Here is a 21,226-nt window from a genome sequence, read left to right on the forward strand (position 1 = left end):
GTCCTAAGTTCAAGGATCAATACCGTGAGCTACAAAGAAAGAGAGGCAAGAAGACGGCCAAGTTCGCCGGAGGTGGAGATGGCGAGGCGTTGAAGAGGCTGAGGGGCAAGATCAACTCGAAGGTGGACGACATACGTGATGCTCATCCATGGCCTTGCATGAGACGTTGCATGGCATGATGTCTCAAAAGGATGTGAGGGATGAGAAGAAGCGGCAAAGCAAGGACGAGCAAATGAAGCAATACCTAGAGCTTCAAAGAAAGAAGCTTGAGATGGAGGAGGCGGCCAAGAGATGGAAGATCGACATGGAGGAGGCGGCGCGGCAAAGGCAGCTCAACATCGAGGCCGAGAACGTCAAGGCCAGGTAGAGGAAGCTCGACATCGAGGCCACCAATGCCGCAACCAAAGCGAAGGAGGTCGCCCTTGCGATCATGAGCGTGGACTTGACCAAGATGAGCGATAAGACGAGGAGCTGCTTCTGGGCCAGGCAGAAGGAGATGTTCGACGCCGACGGCCTGAACTAGGTCCGTCCGATCGGCCGTGGCCGTTCTCTTTTGGAGGCTGGCATGGGAGCCACCCGCTGGGCCGCTGACTATGTGCCGGCAAGAACCTGATTCATTTTGAAGGCTGGCAGTGTTGCCGGCCGCTGGTTGTATTGCCGGCGAACAAAACTATTATTTTTGGAGGCCGGCTGTGTTGCTGACCGCTGGTTGTGTTGCCGGCGAGGACGTCTAGGCCGCTGGCTTTGTTGTCGGGCGTGAACTAGGGCCGCTGGCGTGAACTAGGCCGGCCGGTGGTATTTGAAACGTTGTTGTTTGAAAATGGAGGCGAACAGGATGGGGTAAAAAGGATGCGGCCGCGCGCTGGGCGTACGGCCACCGCATCCCAGGACAGGTCTGAACACGACCCCATCGCCCTATCCAAACGAAAAAAATCCGGACAAAACAGACGTCCATTTGGGGTCGCGCTGTGGAGTTGGCCTAAGCCGGTCCAGATCGGACATGAGCGTCCGTTTTCCCGCCCAAACGGACGTCTGCTTCGATGGAGGAGAATAGTGTTGCACTGTTGCCTGGTCCCTCACTCCACTCCGCTGCGCAAAGCTCTATCTATCTTTATGGATAGATACGGATGACACGGAATCTTTCTTTCCATCAATGCTGCGAGACTAATCAGAAAAAAGAAAGGAAAGGGTCGCTCTCAACAGTCTCTCCACCATTTCATGTCGGCCTCACTAGATTCTCATGAGAGCGCTCACCTCACTCGCTAGCTGCTTCACTCTCCACTTCCTTCCCCTCCGCGCGAGATCCAGCGTCCGCCTCAGCCTCCGCGACGCCGTCCACCTCCTTCTCCGTCGAGGTCTCCGCCGGCGGCCGGTCAGCGCCCCTCCTTTGGCTCGATACGGCAGCGATATGAGCGGTCGGTTCTCAAGTCCAAGTCAAGAGTGCCCGTCCTCCAGATCTGCTGCTGTACTATGTAGTAGATAGGTAATCGCCTTCTTCTTCTTTTTCCCCTTGAGCAAATTTTCCTCCGGATCTGCTGCTGCTCTTTAAGCAATCCTGCTACACAGGATTGATTAGTCATGTTACGCAAAGCAACATGTCTTGGAATCATTGCTTCCCTACGATTCATTTGTTATCAGCCATGAAAATAAAAAGCAGAATTGCTGTATATCTGCTCTGTAGTAACTAATTAAGACCGCGCTGCAGGTTTTTCCAAATATTTCACCATCGGTTCACTCTCCCTTTTGTTTGGTCCCGAGGGCATTTAATTTGTCCTGGATTTCTTACAAAAGTTTTGGCTTATTAGCCATCATCCTTACTAAATTTATGTTTTGAAAGGACCAGACTAATTTATTATGCTGCCATTCTTTAGGTTGCTCTCTTTTACCAAGTAGATCACCAACGCCAACTTCCACAAACAAGAGAGATAACGTGTGCGGCCAAGCATGGCCGCGGTCGTGACCGGAGCGATGGGCACCCTCCTGCCCAAGCTCGCCAACCTGATCACCAAGGAGTACAACCTGCACAAGGGTGTCAAAGGCGAGATCATGTTCCTCAAAGCTGAGATGGAGCATATGGAGGCGGCTCTGGTTGAGATCTCTGAGGCGCCAATTGATGAGCCGCCTGACAGGCAGATCAAGCTTTGGGCCAAGGATGTGAGGGACCTATCATACGACCTCGAAGATAACATTGACAAGTTCATGGTGCACATCGAAACCCATGGACAGCCAGAGAAGTCGCACAGCTTCAGGGATTTCATTGATAAGTGCCTCAGCCTGCTGACCAAGGGCAAGATTCGGCACAAGATCGGCATCGATATCGAAGACATCAAGAGACGCATTGAGGAGATCAGTGAGCGGCGTAAAAGGTACCAGATTGACGGTAAGGCTCCTGCCAAGCCACGCGGTCCAACTGTTGACACCCTTCGCCTGTCAACCTTGTATAAAAAGGCGACGGAGCTCGTTGGCATTGACGAGAAGAGCTTTGAGGTAGTCGAGATGTTGACACAGGGAGACGAGGTTTCCAAGAAACAGCTCAAGGTGGTCTCTATTGTTGGATTTGGTGGATTAGGCAAGACAACCCTTGCCAATGCAGTGTATAAGAAGATGAAAGGACAAGTCAATATTCAAACACAAAAACCGCAATTTGATTGTGCGGCTTTTATTTCAGTATCTCTTAATCCTAACATGAAGCAGATTTTCAAGAGCTTGCTCCATCAACTTGACAAGCACACGTACCAGAATATTAATGAGGCATCTTGGGGTGAAGAACAGCTCATTAGTGAGATAAGAACATTCCTTGAAAACAAGAGGTATGTATGTGAATATGTGTTCCTCAATGTTTCATACATGAACGCCACAAGGAAATTGCAGTAGTGCAGAACCCTCATGTTTTCTATTTGCTTTGCCATTTATATTAAACTTTATTAGATATCTCAATTCTGCTCAATGTATTAGAACTTAAATAGCCTTATGATATATGTGTTTTGTTATTAATTGAAGGTACTTGATTGTTATTGATGACATATGGGATAAATCTGTCTGGGAAAATATCAAATATGCTTTGCCTGAAAATGAATATGGAAGTAAAATAATCACAACAACTCGCATTCTTGATGTTGCCCAGCAAGCTGGTGGTTTATATCGTCTGCAACCTCTTTCTGTTGTTCAGTCAAGGAAGTTATTCTACCAAAGAATATATGGCACTGAAAATAAAACAACACCCGCTCAATTGGTTGAAGTATCTGAGAACATTCTGAAAAGATGTGGTGGGGTGCCTTTAGCTATCCTTACAATTGCTAGTTTGCTGTCCAGTAAAATGGAAAGAGCACATACACATGAGTATTGGTCCAAGGTGCATAAATCTATGGGTTCAGGGCTAGATAATAGTCATGATGATGTGAAGAACATGAGACAGATATTATCAGTCAGTTACTCTGATCTACCTCCACACCTAAAGACTTGTTTACTGCATCTTAGTGTGTATCCAGAGGATTATGAGATTAAAACAGAAGAACTGATATGGAAATGGGTGGGTGAAGGTTTTGTGAAAAAAGAACAGGGGAAGAGCTCGTATGAAGTAGGAGAGGCTTACTTGGACCAACTCATTAATAAAAGCTTGGTCCAACCTGAAAGATTTGACAATGAGAACAAAGTGCGCTCTTGTTGTGTTCACGATATGGTGCGTGACCTTATCATTTCCTTATCAAATGAGGAGAATTTCCTAACTATAGTTGGTGGTCAGCAGCCAGTGTATCTACCAAGTAAGATCCGCCGACTGTCCATCGAGACCTGCATTGAAGAAGTTGCTAATCAGCTGACAACCACGGGCTTGGCCCATGTGAGGTCACTTACTGTGTCTAGCCTAGCTTTCAGTTTGTTGCCAGCGCTTTCGTGTTTTCCAGTCCTACGCGTGTTGGATTTAACTGGATGCGATAAAGTGGATAATAATCATTGGAAGGATCTATGCAGTTTGTTTCACCTGAGATATCTGCGTTTAAAGGGTACATCTATCACTAAGATCCCGAAAGCTATTAGGAATCTAAAATTTATGCAAGTGCTGGACATATGGCCCACAATAATAGAAGAAGAGCTTCCGTCAACATTTGTTCAACTAACGCAACTGTTGTTCCTAAGTATTACAATGAAAACACTAGGAGAGCAGGATCTTCAAGTCCTTTGGAGCATACCATCTCTCAGAGAACTCTACATAATGGTGAAGGAACCTAAACACAGAAGAGGTAAACGGTTGGTCATTGACAGTGGTTACCCATTTCTGTGTCTAACGAGCTTCTGTGTCAATGGTGACACCATGATGCTGAGGTTTGAAGAAGGAGCCATGCGAAGTCTCCAAACTCTGCAGTTACATTTCTATGTGCATCGCACAGTACGTCAGTTTGGTGATTTCATATTGGGTTTAGAGAACCTCTCTTCACTTGAGCATATTGATGTTACAGTCTTTGATGAGCACAAAGAGATGCAGACTATGAAGAATGCATTCGAGGAAGAGATAAGATTGAACCAGAACAAGCCCAAACCGACATTGAGAATATTGGAACTTGGCTACGAAGTTGTGGTAACTACTATTTCACACTTTCAGGCGACATGCTTATATTATTTATCTTATATACAATTAGTGTAAGTATTTGCTTGTTTCTCATCTTTATATCCTTGTACAATTTGATATTGACACCAGTTATTCATGCATTTCAAATACTAGCTATCCAGTCATTTCCTCTAATCTTTAATTTAACTAATTGTATTTTTGTTTGGCATTATGTTGGTTTATCCATGTAAAGGAAAGGTGGTTATTTACCCGGAAGTTGAGTAGCGTTGGATTGCATACCCAAAGTTGATTGTCAAATCGATAAAATGCCGAAAATTATATAAATCTACTTCATAATTTACACAGAGGGGGGGGGGGGTCTATAAAGAAAACAAATTTAACCCTTTATCTGTTGGTTTTTGTTCACCCACGCACATTGCACCCCCGGTGCACCCCCGATCAAAAACTTAGCAGAATATTTCAATAATTTCTGAAACTTTGTGGATGTGATTAAGACCAAATGTTTTACGTTCCTGCAAAATTTGGTGGTGAAATAACATCCGAAGAAATCTATACAAAAAAACAAAGTTTGTGCTGAAAACACGTGAACAATAACGTGGTTGCAGAACATCATTTGTATTCCGTTTTATATGGAGATCATTTGATGTTTTTTGGTGACCAAACTTTGCAAGCTCCTAAAGCATTTGCTCATAATCACATCCTCCAAGTTTCAGATTTTTTTTCTTTTTTTCTTTTTTTTTGAATTAACTATTTACTGCGTGGGTGCACCAAAGGTGGGAGGAGCCACTACTTAGCCTACTTACACCCATAGTCCTTTTACATGTATGCACATACGTGTGCATGCTTTCGGGTTCCTGCAGCTTGCTTGAGGTGTGCCGGCGGGTCAGTTGTTGGCAGCTCGCTAGCAGTAGCAATGGAGGTCGGGCGTGTTGGGCGTTGGTGGCACCGGGGGCTGCCCATGCCGCTGGTGTGGCTGATTTTATAAATAGCACAAAGAAAATCAGGACATATGGTCGAGGAGGCACTACGCTTCGATGATTTGGTGAGGATGTGTTGAGATGACGTACGGGTGGATGGCGTCAGGTTGATCTGCCACCGGGAGACATACCAGCGGCAGGTGCACGCGGGACAGCCCTATGGGCAACTCGCTTGCTTACACTCGCATTCTCGCCTTCTCATTTGCAGATAAAATTGAAAATGCCAGATGTTTATTTCTAGTTACATTGAAGCCCGTACCGGTAAATTTTTACCAATTTACATCCAGCTTTGGGTACATAATCCAAAGCTACTCAACTTTTTGGGTAAATAACCAGATTTCACCTTTTTGGTAAGTTAATATGAGTTTTTTAATGGTAAGTTAATATACATGAGTGTAATAGTGAGTACGAGAGTAACAATTAGACTTGAGTGTTGTCCAAACAAGGAATTTAAGTAATAGAAAGGAAATGGTTTATAATTGTAGCGGCATAGCTTGATCATAGTTTTGTAGGACTTATTTTCATTGTACACAAAAAAAATTCATGCGACAAAATAATAATTCTGTCGCATGAGATCTGTTGTTACATGGAAACTTGTCACAGGCAATAGTTGTGGCGGATAGGCGGCTTTGGCTTGTAGCCTCCCCACCAGCTAGTCAGGCTAGGATGCAGCAGTGACTAGGATAGCATGCCCAGGACTGGAACATTACCAAGGTGGAGTCTATCCGCAACACAGGGTCAGAGTGGCTATTCACGCTGTTGGAACCCCTAGATGAAACGGCGATCGCGGCTGGTGGTGATCATGATCATGTGGAGAATCTGGCATATGGGGGTAACGAGATCACACATACAAATCGCCACCCCCTGCTGAGGCGTCCCCATGCTCCTTACATGGCTACATCACTTCACTCATGTGCATACAGCAATGCCCAGGTGAGAACCTAGAGAAGGGGAAGATGGTGGTCAGCTCTACTCAGCTGAGTGTGAGGCTGAGTCCGGTGGCAAAGGTACCGCCACGCTAGATCCAGCCGGGGCTGGGCTAAGGTCAACACGGACGGGAGTTTTTTCGTGCTCCCAGGTGCGGCCGGGGAGGGATGGTCCTACGGGATGGTAGATGTGATATCATCTATAGCGCATGCAGGGAGCTCCGTACTAGAGGCTGAGCTCTCAGCTTGTAGAGAGGGCCTGGATCTGGCCTTACACCGGACCTCATTGCCTATCATCATTGAGATGGATAGTGCGGAGGCAGTGTCGATGCTCAGAGCACCCACGACAGACAGGTCGCAGCATCATACACTTGTAGAGGAAATAAACATATTAGTTGAGCTAGATGCCAGGGAGATTTTATTCACCCATTGTAGTCGCTGGCAGAACATTGTTGGCCATGAGCTGGCAGCGTATGGCCATAGTACCCCATGTACGGCAGTCTGGTTTACTACTGGGCCGGACTTTGTTGTAAACTTGGCTATGGCTGAGAGGCCCCCTTAAGCAATGAGAGTTCTCTTTCCCCCTGCAAAAAAAAAAACTAGGATAGCATGCACATAAGAGGGGTGATGGGGTAGGAGAGAAGAACGAGGTAGAGAATAGATGGATAACTATTGCTTCCCTTCTTCGATTATGATCATCTCCGTATAAAGGAGTTACAAACCATGAGACAGACTCGGACTGGACTCCAAATCTTTCCTAACTATACTCTTTTCGTAACACAACTGAGACTCCAAAAGCTACCTAATTAGTTCTGCAGAAGCTTGCTGCTGTCCTGGATGAACACGTTTCCTGTAGTGCAATCCTACCATCCCAAAACTACCCAGAAAATGACGGTTCTATTATACATTTCTGTTCTGCATATTAGGGAAACATGTAGTTGTGTTGTCCAAACAAGTTTTCTTTCTAGATACAGGGAAGAAATGGGTAAGTCCTTCATATACAATAATGATATAAGTAAATATGTTTACATTCTTTTAAATTTTTCTACATGTAGCATGCTTCATGCTTGTATGTCTAAATTTTCCTTTATCAATTAACAATCATGGTTACAATATCAAATTATCATCATTTGTCCAAGGAGGTATGTGGTGCACCATAGAGTTTGTAAATTTCTTAGCTGTCGCAGATGATAGGCTCGCATCTACACTAACCAAGTACACATACATGTATGTCGTAACCAAAATATTATTGCCCGTTGATTGCATGTTGTTTTCTGCGAATTGCACCAAAGCATAGATGGTCTACAGAACAGTTAATAGTCTTTTGTTTGTTTTGACAGCTAATGATGATGTTTCTTACTGTTATTTCCTGACAGAGAAAAATTCAGGCTAAAGACCAAGTGATTAGGGCAGCTTATAAATTCTAAGAGGTAAAACTCAACTTCCTCTCTAACACACCATCCAAATTATTCAAACAAAGAAGATGTTTTTACATTGAAATAATATCTTTCTGAAAAATTGAACGGTGGCCTCACTCAACCTTTTTAAGGCTTGCTAGATAATGACGAGTAAATTGCAGCAAACCACCAGTTTAAAGGCTAGGTTTCCAGAAAACACCACGTTACATTTTCTTTGCAAAAAACACGCCATCTTGTGTAATCATTTTGCAAAAACCACTGATCAGTGGATCTGCCTCTATTAAGTGAGATTATGACAGAGGGGGCCCGCCAGTCAGGCTGATGTGGTGCCAAACTCTCACACCGTTACATCGAATTGTTTTGTTGGACACAGGACCCACTTGTCAGTGAAACACTCTCTATGTCAGACCACTTGGTCACTTTATCGAGCAGGTGCAGTACACTGTAGGCGTGCATGTGTTGTAGGGCGTAGGAGGTTCGCCTAGGCGGTCTCCGGCGATGCAATAGAGGTGGGCAACATGGATCCGGCGGGGATGCCCCGATCCCAACCGGATCTGGACGAACTGAAGGGCGGCGAGGCGGTTCCCGGCATTGAGAAGGTGCGGCGGCCAGCGGTTGGCCAACTCCATTGTCAGTAGCTGGTGCCGGGGGGCGAGCGCCGTCTCCGTAAGACCTAGACCCAGGGAGTTTACCGCACGCGCCGCAGCAGGCCGCCCCTTCGCCACCTGCGGCAGCGGCGCCACTCATAGCCAGAATCCAGTGCCCCCTCCTCCGCCGTTGAGGTTGAAGAGCGAGCAGATAGCTATCGGCGGTTTGGGTGCCGAGCTTAAGCACGCCGGTGCCAAAGGGGATGTAGACCTTGGTGCACACCAGTGCCGAGGGGATGCAGACCACGGCGGCGCTCCAGTCGAGGGGGATGCAGACCATGGCGGGATGCAACCCTTGTAGTAGCCATCGCTCCAGCCGAGGAGCGAGGCGCCGTCGTCGGTGGTGGACTGCCAGAAGATGGCGAGGCAACGGCAATGGAGGACCTGGGCGAGGCAATGGCGACTGCGGACCTGGGTGAGGCAACGGCGACGGTGGATCTGGCAAAGTCTTGCGTGAAGACAAGACGAACCAGATTTTTTTCTTTTCCCTTCCAATGACAGGTGGACCCACAAAGGGATGATAATGTTACCAGTCGCCGCCGTTACATGTAAGAAGCTAAGCGGTGCCACATCAGCCTGACTGCGGGCCCCCTTCTGTGATAATCTCAATTAACAGAGCTAGATCCGCCGATCAGTGGTTTTTGCAAAACGATTACAAAAGACGACGTGTTTTCTGCAAAGAAAATGTAACGTAGTGTTTTCTGCAAACCTAGCCATCAAAGTGGTGATTTTATGCAATTTACTCGCATAATGACTGGGTATTAGTGGTTAGCTCGTGCATTACACCATGCAGAAATTGTAGCAACACTGATGCCATTCACATTTTCTTATAAACATGCATGGAATCTCAATTCACTCAGAGAAGGAAAGAATAACCTGCATGAAAAATGAATCCTGCGCATTCTTCCACCTATGTCACTAAAAAGTGATGTAATCTAATACCAACACCTTTATTACTATACAACTGCAATTGTGGGTTCAAAGGTTGACTCTAAAATATATCTTCAAACAAAATATCGTGTTTGTCTAGAAGCTACCTAGCTAATGTGTGCTTAATCACAGGTGGCTGAAGGTCTACGGGGCTGAGAGCTAGTTGTCGAAGCTTTAATAAACACACTACCACAAGAAAACGAAGCCACCGACCGTGAGGTCACGTCTGGGCTCAGTCCAAGGAGCTAGTCTGCCTGCTTGCTGTTCGTACAAATAAATTGAATTCTATCTGGCTAGTCATGTGGGCGCGATATGCCCTAAACAATTATATTTCATGGCGATCGTGCTTTCTTGGATAATATATTTGTTGTTTTTGTTACACGAAGAATGCCGTCAACATTTGCTACCAAGTATGTGAATGTAAATCTTGTATTTATCTATATGATGTTTTTTTTTTTTTGAAAATGATGCATGCAGCCATTTTAATGATCTGAAGTTCGAAAACAAAGTCTGAACTCAACAAAAGCTCACAGAAGGAGAATGAAATCGTATGATGGATAATTTTAAAGTGCGCTCTTTAATTTCTCGATAAACATGCATATGTTTAGGAAGTTGTTCGCGTAGCTGCCCCTGTTAGTCAGGAATTCATCGACATACATCGCTTTTGTCAGAACCTAAACCACACAGGACAGCAGCAAGCCGCTAGCAATTTCTGTCGCCTCCCTCTCTTACATTGACGGATGGCTTAAGATAGGTATTACAGTACACAAGGGATTGAAGAACTCAGCCTTGTCCTGTCTTGAAGAAAAATATCAGATCACACAGTTCCTGTGCTCACTTTTATCGAATGGGACTTAAACTTTCTCACTGTTCCTTGTGTCTCGCAGTTGGGCTTTGCTGCTTGGGAAACTTGACGAAATTAGATTTGTATGTGGTGTGTATTATGGCTTAGGGAATCTTGCCACAATTTTTATGTTTATGACATGTGAGGTCTGCTGCTCATAAAAATGCTTGCCCTAGGTGTGGCTAGAACCAAATAATCACCTAACTTGGTCAAATTTACCTAAGATGAGGTGTGGCTAAGTGTGGCCGGGAACCAAACAGCCCCTTAGTTATTCGGACCCTTTCCCATCGCAGCCGTCGCTCCGGCGGGCAAGGTAATCTGCTTGACAACACCTTAGAGGTCTTCATGTTAGGATGATCTCCACCGCGTGGGCCCAATGGCCCATCGGGCCTTTGATTTGTGCCCTGATCGGGGGCGCCCAACCACCTATGGTTGACGGGTCCCTGTCGCACTGCGCCATATAAACAGGGTGGGTCTGGCGGCATGCTTCACGAGGTTCGTCGCGTTGCCAGGCCCTCCACCAACACTCTCTACCGATATAGGGTTCGTAGCAGCAGCAACGGGAAGCGCCGCCACCACTTCGCCCACACACGCGGTGCCATCACTGGCGATCACTGTCCACCATGGCCACCGGCTCGAGCTCCTCGAACCTAGCAGAAGGTAGTCTACTGTCAAATCCCTAACCTACCCGATCCAGGGTCCTATCAATGGTAATAGAGCAGCGGGGGCTGCGCTGCACTGCCGGCCGGCAAGGCGGAGACGAGGAGCAGCAGGGCTTACAGTTGCCCGGGAGTGGAGTGGAGAGCAGAGCAGAGCGGAGCAGGGAGCAGTGGAGTGAGAGTGAGAAATAGAGAGCAATATTTTGCTTGACTTGACCTGCCAAAGAAGTATAGGATTTGGACGCGTCTAGTGCAGGAAGGAGTACCAATATTTTGCTTGACTTGACTTGCCAAAGTCTTTGCTTATTAATGTTGTCTTTTTCATCCTTACCATAAACTACTCCTAGCATGGCAGTAATTTATATATTGCATTTGTGTCGGTCGATTTTGTGTGAAGCCATGAGGCCGAGACCGAGTAGTAGTTCATCACATACTAGTATTGCTTCTATAGGTCGACTTTTCTGATGTCATGTTATGGATATTGCTTCTATAGGAGTGTAAGTACTCGGTTCGGGTTGTATCAAGTGCTCAGTTCGGTGTTGTTCATGTGAGAGACAAAGCTACAAGCTCATGTTTATTTAGTGTGCTTTGTTGTGAGAAATCATCAAGATTAAGGATTACTGATAAGAAGGGGGTAGTTTATTTAGTGTGCTTTGTTGTGATTAACGAAGATGTGATGAGATCAAAGTATTGTTATGTTTTGCCATATATTTGTTTGTTACATCTCTAGATTATTGAGCTACTAGTATTGTTTAACCTTGTGTTTAGTGCAAATTTCATGCTGATAGCGACGCTTCATCTGAAGAGTTGGGGGCATTAGTTTACTAGATTGCTAGCTTTATGATTGTTGGACTGAACTTTATGTTTACTTTTTAGTTGTTATTTTGCTTGCCATGTGAACTCTAGCTATGAAAACTTTATGTTTACTTTTTGGATCGTTAATCCTTTAATCATATTGCTTTAGGGAAATGGCGCCACCACCACCACCACCACCATGTCGACGGTGCAAGTCAAGGTGCGCCAGCAGCCTTGCAACTGGCACGCTGTTTGACATCTACTTCGAGTCTAGTTTTCTTCATGCGGCGATAATAAATTATATGAAACTAGTAACTACTATTTTTTTTAGTATTATTGGCATTAATGCATCGTGTATATATCATTTTGCTTTTTGTACACAGATCGTCCCATGCAATGTGAGGTCAGAATTCAACAATCTGACTGGAGACTGTGTGACCTTTGAGGCTCCTGGGGCCCCCTACACTATGATATATATGCTTAGTGAATCTTATATGCTTTATTGTTATACTTAGTGTAGAGTCCGATCATATATATGCTTAGTGAATCTTATATGCTTTATTGTTATACTTAGTGTAGAGTCCGATCATATATATGCTTAGTGAATCTTATATGCTTAGTGAATCTTATATGCTTTATTGTTATACTTAGTGTAGAGTCCGATGATATATATACTTAGTGTAGAGTCCGATGATATATATGCTTAGTGTAGAGTCCGATGATATATATGCTTCGTGTAGAATGTGTGAGGCTACTTATTAATTGATATGTTTTTCTTATTCAGAAATTGCCAAAGAGCCTATCTGAGAGTTGTGGTATCAAGCCTGATGAAGAAGGCTCTGTTGGAATACGCCTTACCGCAAGGGGCTCCATCACCACTTGTGCGTACGGCGTGGACACGGACGGTCGCACACACTTCAACTTGGTTGGGTGGAAGAGCTTCCTCGTCGGCAAGAATCTTCATGTTGGACAAGCAATCCTCATTACTATCAGGACAGCCACCGCCCAGGCTTGAGGATGATGGTCGTCACCGACATCATCTAGAACTTCATATGCATGCGTGTGGATGTTGAACCATATATATGCTAGTATGACTACCTAGTAGACTTATCAACTATGATCTATCCATGCATTGTTGACTACTATATGAGTTTGTGAGATTGTGTGGTTATATTAAATGTGGTACTGTCGTTAATGTTTGTGAGATGGTTCTGTGAACTTAATTTATTTGCACTGGACTTGTCTTGATTTCCATGAATATTGCACCTGACTGCTTTTTTTTATTTTTTATTTCTATTTGCCTAGTAGTAGCATGGAGAGAAAATAGGGCGCTACTACTACGTGATGATAGTAGTAGCGCTGGTGGAGGAATCAGCGCTACTAATAAGTATTTTAGCTGCAGTGCTTGTTCAGAAACGTGCTACTGGTAAATAATAGCTGTAGCGCCCTAGCAGTAGCGCGGGTGCCCGCGCTACTGATATGTAAAAAACCAGCGCCACTAGTAAGCTTTCTCTAGTAGTGGTACACTCTACTTGAACATGATGCTTTATGCTTCATATTATTATTGAATGATGTGTTGCCATCCTATGATGTCTGAGTAGATTTTCGTTGTCCTATCGGTAATTGGTGAATCGCTATGATTGGTTAATTTGCTTGTGGTTATGTTGCTGTTCTTTGGTGCCCATCAAATGAGCTCGAGTGGATCACACCATAGGGTTAGTTGTATGTTGATAGGACTATGTATTGGAGGGCAAGAGTGACAGAAGGTTCAACCTAGCATAAAAATTGATGCATACGGGATTGAAGGATGATCAATATATCTTAATGCTATTGTTGGGTTTACCTTAATGAATGTTAGTAGTTGCAGATGCTTGCTAATAGTTTCAATCATAAGTGCATAGAATTCCAAGTCAGGGATGACATGCTAGCAGTGGCCTCTCCCACATAAAACTTGCTATTGGTCTAGTAAAGTAGTCAATTGCTTAGGGACAATTTCGTAACTCCTACCACCACTTTTCCATACTCGCTATACTAACTTTATTGCTTCTTTACCTAAACAGCCCCTAGTTTATATTTACATGCTTGTTATATCCTTGCAAATCTATCCAACAACACCTACAAAGTACTTCTAGTTTTATACTTGTTTTAGGTAAAGTGAAAGTTAAGCGTGCGTAGAGTTGTATCGGTGGTCGATAGAACTTGAGGGAATATTTGTTCTACCTTTAGCTCCTCGTTGGGTTCGACACTCTTACTTATCAAAAGAGGCTACAATTGATCCCCTATATTTGTGGGTTATCAGAGAACAAAAGAAGAAAGAGGAGACGGATAGTTTTGTGAACTTGTGAAATGTAATGTAACAGGTTCGTGAACTGCCTGCTTCTCCGCCGAGAACCTGGCTCGACTCTAGATGAGTTTGAGTTCAATTATTTTGATTTGGATAGCGATAGTCAGCATATCGGCACTTGGATCCGTCATGCTTTGTCACTCCAAGCTCAGGTGATCAGTGTCAAGTATTTGAGAAGGTTTGAGGGACTCTGCTGTTATTATTTGGATACCCCTCGTCAGGTCTCCCAGTATTTGAGAAGATTGGAGATTTCTGAAGTAGAGTTGAGAAGCAACTTCCTAGATTTTTCAAACTGTTCAGTGTTGGAGGATCTAAAGATAGAAGACTGCATCTTAGACACTAGTATGGTCTTGTCCCAGTCTTTAAAGCATCTGAGCATCAAGCGATGTACTCATTCTAGAGACGATGTCTAGATTCGAATTTCTGTCCCAATTCTGGTGTCGCTGTGGCTCGTATCATTTGGAGGTAGAGTCACATTGCTGGAAAGCACATGCTGTCATTAGAAACCGCAGTTCTCAAGCTTCTCCCTGATTCGAAGGATCTCTGTGGTGAATGTTATGCTGGGCGGTGTTGTGGTATTTCCGCAGATTGCTGTGGTCATGATGCTCACGAGGGCAGTTGTGTACTTCTTAGGTCTGTCTCATGCTAAAAACATGGAGCTGCTAGCTAATCCAGGAATGGTAAACTTTAACTTACACATGCTTTCATCCTAATTTTTAATTCAGAAGTGTTGTGATCTCTACAGTTGTCTGTATCAGGATATGTATCCATCTTTTCATATCAATTAAAGAACAAAAAAATTGTAGCCACATGTATTTCCATAGGTGCTCTTATGTTCCATTGTGCACATATTATAAATCTTGAGATATATATGTTTAGGCTATTGATTTATGAGATCTGATGCTATTCTAGTTGAGAGAGTCCTGTGATATTTAGAATAGCTATTCAGATCACATGCTCATGTTGTGAAATTCTCAATGATGTCAACATTCTTTGTAAATTTAGATAGAAATGCTAATGACGGTATCCTGACATTGCATACTTTGTCTAGGTATGGATTTTAAATGTTTATCTAAATGCCCAATGTATCGTGGACTTTAAAAAATAGATCCTTAACTGTTACTGCTTTGCACTTTGTCCAGCTTTTTTTTCCAGACGGATTTGAGATGGTGCCCTAATTTTAGCAAGTTAAAGACTTTGTTGCTGAATGAGTGGTGTGTGCAACCTGACCTTCGTGCACTAGGTTGTAAGCTTGAACATTCACCGGTTCTTGAAAATCTGACGCTTCAGATGAGTAAGGTATATTTTTTAAATGGACAGTTGCAGAGTTTCTGTAGTGTTCAAGTTTTCATGCATGATTGATGGATATTTGTAAAATATTTGTCTCCTACAGCAAAAAGAAAAAGAAGAGCCTGCACCTGCGTTGGGAATGGAAGAAAACCATAGTTTGATGGAGAAACCAGCTGATATTTCAGGATACCTGAAGATTATCAAAGTCAATTTCGAAGAGATGGATGGTAGAGTTAGCAATGTTTTGAAGTTCTTGAGTACATTTGGCATAGAAATTATCATCCGAAGGACTAACATAGTGAATCCGGGATTGTTCTACTGCTGAGAATAGTTGGAGAGAATATTTGTTGCCTTGATTACATCAGATGCAGAGTACAACACTAATACAAGGAAGGGGAGCACTCATGCCCTACAAAATAGGCACGCAGGCCCTGGCATGGTGCGATCCACAATTATAGGAGAGTTACAACAATAATCCCGTTACACATAATGTACAAATATCTAACACCCCCCCTCAGCCGGAACTCCGTTTGCAAGGACGTTGAGGCCGCTCCTGAAGTCATGAAAGACCGGCGACGGCAGTCCCTTGGTGAAGAGATCGGCAAACTAAGAAGAAGAGGGGACATGGAGGACCCGGACTTCGCCAAGTGCCACGCGATCTCGGACGAAGTGGAGGTCTATCTCAACATGTTTGGTGCATTGATGCTGAACGGGATTACATGCAAGATAAGATGCACTGATGTTATCACAATAAACCACTGTGGCACGCCAAGGAGGATGGTGGAGCTCATGGAGAAGTTGACGAAGCCAACAAGCCTCGGCCACACAGTTAGCCACGCCACGGTACTCGGCTTCGGCGCTAGATGGAGAAAAAGTTGGTTGTCTCTTGGAGGACCAAGAAATGAGATTGGACCAAAGAAACACACAAAACCCTGAGGTCGAACGGCGCGTGTCCGGGCACCCGGCCCAGTCGGCGTCAGTGTATGAAAGAAGATCATGAGAAGAGGAGCGATAAAACTAAAGGCCATAGTGTGAGGTGCCTTGCAAGTATCGTAGGATCCTCTTGATGAGCTGCATGTGGGTGTCCCGTGGCTCATGCATGAACAACACACCTGTTGGACAGCATAAGCAATGTCCGGACGTGTGAGGGTAAGGTATTGAAGCGCGCCGGCAAGACTACGATAGTGAGTAGGGTTGGATAGAACAGAGCCGGTGGTGGAAGATACTTTGGAGCTAGTATCAATGGGTGTGGACACCGGTTTGCAATTCAACATCTTTGCTCTCTCTAGAATCTCCAAGGCATATTGTTGTTGGCAAAGAAAAAGACCAGAAGCATTGGGGGTCACGTTGATGCCAAGAAAGTGGTGAAGAGCACCTAAATCAGACATAGAGAATTCGGCTTTGAGAGACCGAATGAGGAGCTCTAGGGTGGTGGTGGAGTTGGCAGTGAGAATAATATCGTCGACATAAACCAACAAGTATGCAATGGTGGAACCACGGTGGAGAATAAAAAGTGAGGTGTCACTTTTGGAAGCATGAAAACCAAGAGAGAGCAAAAAGGACCGAAAGCGAAGAAACCAGGTACGTGGTGCTTGTTTGAGACCATAGAGAGATTTACGAAGGAGGCACACATGGTCAGGAAATGATTTGTCGACAAAGCCCGCCGGTTGAGAGCAATACACCATTTCATGGAGATCACCATGCAAGAAGGCCTTCTTGACATCAAGTTGAAATCCAGAAAAACTTACAACAGGCGAGGTCCATAATTCGCAATGAATTAAATCAAATGGAGCATAAGATTTATTGAAGGAGGAAGGGAAAGGAAGCCTAGGCTGTCTGCCCAACTGACAAGCAGTACATGGAGTGTGCGGTGGCTTATTACAAGTGCTAAGAAAATCCTTGGTTATTGAAGTAAAGGAGGGCGCGCCGGGATGCCCAAGCCGGCGATGCTAGATGTCCGACATGGAAGTGGTGGCGGTGAAGGCAGTAGGCCATGGCGAGTTGCTGCCGAAGAGTGGGTAGAGGCTGTCGAAACTAGTGGAGATCAGGAGCACCTTCCGCGTTCGTAGGTCCTTCACAAGGAAACCAAATGGGTAAAACTCAATAGAACAAAAATTGTCACGAGTGAATTGCCTAACAGATATAAGAATGGTAACGATGGAGGGAGAGACAAGTACATTACTGAGTTTAAAGGAGGAGGGAGCGAGAGTAGTAGAACCAGATGCAGTAATAGGAAGAGAATGACCATTGCCAACAAGCACAGAAGATGGAGTAGAACGCTTTAAAGAAGAACTGGACGAGGTCAAGATACCTTGGTTGCCGGTGATGTGGGAGGAGGCGCCGCTGTCGAGGAACCATTTATTGGACGGCGTGGTGGCGTGGTGACCACCCTGGCTGTATGCGGCGTTCAGCATGGCGAAGTGGTCCCATGAGGGCGGCGGGGAAGGGTAGTACATCGCCGGCGGGTAGGGAGCGGCGGGAGGCGGGGCAGCCGTGTGCTGGACAGGGTAGGCATGTGCATGCGAGCCCGGGCGCAGCCCGAGGACGCCCGCCGCATTGGGGAGCACCCAGCCGGATCGCGGAGAGGGGAGAGCCATCCCGTAGGGCGCGAAGTAGCCGGTGAAGGGCGCCATGGGAGGAGCTGCAGACTGCCCGCCCCCGTTCTAGTCGCCGCGGCCGCGGCCGCCGCGCCCACGACCATGTCCGCGCCCGCGGTCACCACCATCGCCTTGGCGGTCGCCGCGGCCACGGGCAGGGGGATGCGGCGAGGGGCCCGAGGGGCACTCATGGCCACGATCACCGGAGCGGTCCCCGCGGGAACCACCGGTGCTGGAGCTGCCGCCTGTGGAAGAGCGACCGTTGTGGAGGGCGAACACCGAGGCGCTTTCTTCAGCAGAGCGTTGCGCCATGGACTCCTCGGCCAGGGTGACGCAGGAGAGCACGATGTCGAACGAAAGGAGCTGATCGCCGAGAACCACACGGATGGTGTCGAGGCGTTTGTCGAGGCCGTGAAGGAACTGGGTGGTGAGGTCAACCTTGGTGACGGCATGCTCGATGTCGGCAAGGCCATCGGTAAGGAGTTTCATGCGACGTGTATACTCCTAGACAGAGAGACTGCCCTGCTTGAGGTTGCGATATTGCCGGTTGAGGATCATGAACCGGGCAGCACGGTTGGAGAGGAAGTAATCACGGATCTTTGTCCAGATGGCAAACGTGGTGGTGGCGCCGACGACATGATCCGCCATGGCGTCAGAGAGAGTGGCGTAGATCCACAGGGCAACATGAGCATCAAGCTCTAGGTAGGCGGCATCGGCATTGGGCGGCGGGGGATGCTTGATGAGATGAGTGATGCTGTAGCGAACGAGGACCATGAGGAAGAAGGACTTCCACTTATGATAATTGTGGTCAGCAGGGTTGAGGAGGAATTTGATGTGGTTGGTGATGTGGTCACGGTAGATGGGGAGGAGAGACGCCGGGGTGGATGCCGGAGGGGGGGCTGGAGCGGTGGAGGAGAAGAGAAGGGCGAAGCGCGATCCAGAAGAGGCGGAGGGGCCAGAGGAGTTTGTACCAAAGACGAAGGAAGGAGAGGATGCCGCGGTGGTGTCAGCGGCGGGCGCCGTGGAGGAGAGGGAGCCCAGCGAGGTGGCGGCGCTGGTGTTCACGGAGGAGTTCGGCGAAGCCATCGGGAGGTCCTGGTGTCTGATACCAAGTTGGAGAGAATATTTGTTGCCTTGATTACATCGGATGCAGAGTACAGCACTTATACAAGGAAGGGGAGCACTCATGCCCTACAAAATAGGCACGCAGGCCCTGGCAATGGTGCGATCCACAATTACAGGAGAGTTACAACAATAATCCCGTTACACGTAATGTACAAATATCTAACAAGAATATGTAAGTTAACTTGTGACTCTCTTCCTGGGTTTAGCATAGTTTAGTTGTATAGGAAGCCTTCGTATAATGGGGTTACAAAACACGACGAAATATCTTTTGTTTGATAGTAATGCTGTGAGGTGTGCGAGCTAATTAACTTGCATGTGAATCAAAGTGTCTAGCCGATTGCTTCTTTTGAAACGTCAAACTCTGATGAGGTGAGCAAACATGTGTGGCCTTGACTGCTGCTATGGAACAACTGTTCCTAAAATATCAGTTACTTTGATTTGGGTTCATATTTGTATATCATCATATGATAACAGAAATAGTTATGAATTGCCTAACAGAAATAGTTCCTAAAATCGCTATATAGGTTGCCCCCCCCCCCCCCCCCCCCTGAAGTTTCTCTTTTCTCTCTCTAGATGGCCTCCTCTCTGAAGTTTCTTTGCTTTTACGTACTTGGGCACAAGATTCAGTTTCAAGAGGCAGTCAGCAACTTTAGGCTGTTGATGGATGGACCATTCGGTTTCATGAGGCCGTGAGGAACCTTGGTTTGTCGATGGATGTACCACCCTGTCCCCATGAGCGAGGAATGTCGTTGCCGAATCGATCGAGAGGAGAGAGCGAGCGAGAGAGGGATTAACACACGCGAGGAGGAAGACACTGGTATATTTTGTGCCGTCGAACTCGACAGCGTTTTTTCTATTATTCCTGTCTCTGAAAGTATGGATATTACAGAGGCTAACAACTGGGCTAACTAACTCCCGATCATCTGCCCACGATCCACTTGTGCCGCGCCATCCCACGGCTGCGTTTCGTGCGCCTAACTGATCGGGAGAAAAGATCAAAGCAAAACAGAAACGGTGAGTCTGTGCATGCAGCACAACTCTGAACCTGACAACGTGCAACACCTGACAGACCAGGCATGCATCTGTTATTCTAACAGCAAGCAAAACTAACTGACGGTGAGCTTAGCTAGAGCCTACATTTCACCCCCTTAAGCTCAACGTCCTGAATCAATCTTGATCATCCCAAGCTTCTGCCGCATCTCAATGAAATTGTTGCGTCCCAATGCCTTCGTCAGTGCATCTGCAATCTGCTCCCTGGTACGAATGTGATCCACTTCCACCTGACCCTTCTCCACACAATCATGTATGTAATGATACTTGATGTCAATATGATTGCTACGGTCATGGTGGACTGGATTTTTACTGAGAGCAATGGCAGCTTGATTGTCCACGAACAGCTTGAACTTGGCCTGCGGCGTCCCGAGCATCTCACTGATCAGACGAGAGAGCCACACACCTTGGCACGCCGCCACTGCCGCAGCGACGTACTCAGCCTCGCAAGAAGAGAGAGCCACTATCTTCTGCTTCTGCGAGCTCCAAGTGACAAGATTGTTGCCAAGGAAAAATACATTGCCAGAGGTGCTCTTCCGGTCCTCAGTGTCACCGGCATGATCACTATTTGTATAGCCAACAAGCTTCACCTCGCCGTGCCCGGCCTGATAACGACAGCCGTAGCCCAGCGTCCCTCGAATATACCTGAGAATCTGTTTCACGGCTGCCCAATGATGAGTGCTCGGGGTCTCCATGAATCTGCTTACAATTCCCACGGCATGTGCGATGTCAGGTCTTGTGTTGACGAGATAGCGAAGACTGCCTATCACACTGCGGTACAGCTTGGGATCAAACAGCTCGCCTTCATCCTCCTTCCTGAGCTTCAAACGACACTCCATTGGAGTGCTGCTACTGTTGCACTCTTCCATGCCGGCTACCTCAAGGATTTTCTCCGCATAACTCCGCTGATGAAGTGTGATTTCACCCTCTGTTTGGGATACCTGAATCCCCAAGTAGTAGCATAGTAATCCAAGGTCACTCATCTTGAAAAGCATCTTCATCTGATCCTTGAACTCTCTGATTAGCCCTTTGTCCGTGCCGGTAATGACAAGGTCATCCA

The 21,226-nt window shown here is 46.1% G+C and overlaps 1 protein-coding gene across 2 annotated transcripts; it reads left to right on the forward strand.

Annotated features, from left to right (window-relative positions):
- The first annotated feature begins 1,202 nt into the window (after window positions 1–1,202).
- LOC123047515 (disease resistance protein Pik-2) lies at window positions 1,203–9,920 on the forward strand. 2 transcript variants are annotated; one of them, XM_044471085.1, is made up of 5 exons: window positions 1,208–1,483; window positions 1,872–2,810; window positions 3,001–4,573; window positions 7,844–7,897; window positions 9,595–9,920. In XM_044471085.1, exons 2-4 carry the CDS (start codon window positions 1,945–1,947, stop codon window positions 7,892–7,894), a joined length of 2,490 nt encoding a protein of 829 aa, XP_044327020.1. In that variant the 5' UTR covers window positions 1,208–1,483; window positions 1,872–1,944; the 3' UTR covers window positions 7,895–7,897; window positions 9,595–9,920. The 2 variants fall into 2 exon arrangements, with proteins under 2 accessions (XP_044327021.1, XP_044327020.1); XM_044471086.1 differs by lacking the exon at window positions 7,844–7,897 and having other exon boundaries at window positions 1,203–1,483.
- The last annotated feature ends 11,306 nt before the right edge of the window (window positions 9,921–21,226 follow it).

The sequence above is a fragment of the Triticum aestivum genome, chromosome 2B (assembly GCF_018294505.1).
Source record: "Triticum aestivum cultivar Chinese Spring chromosome 2B, IWGSC CS RefSeq v2.1, whole genome shotgun sequence".
NCBI lineage: Eukaryota > Viridiplantae > Streptophyta > Magnoliopsida > Poales > Poaceae > Triticum > Triticum aestivum.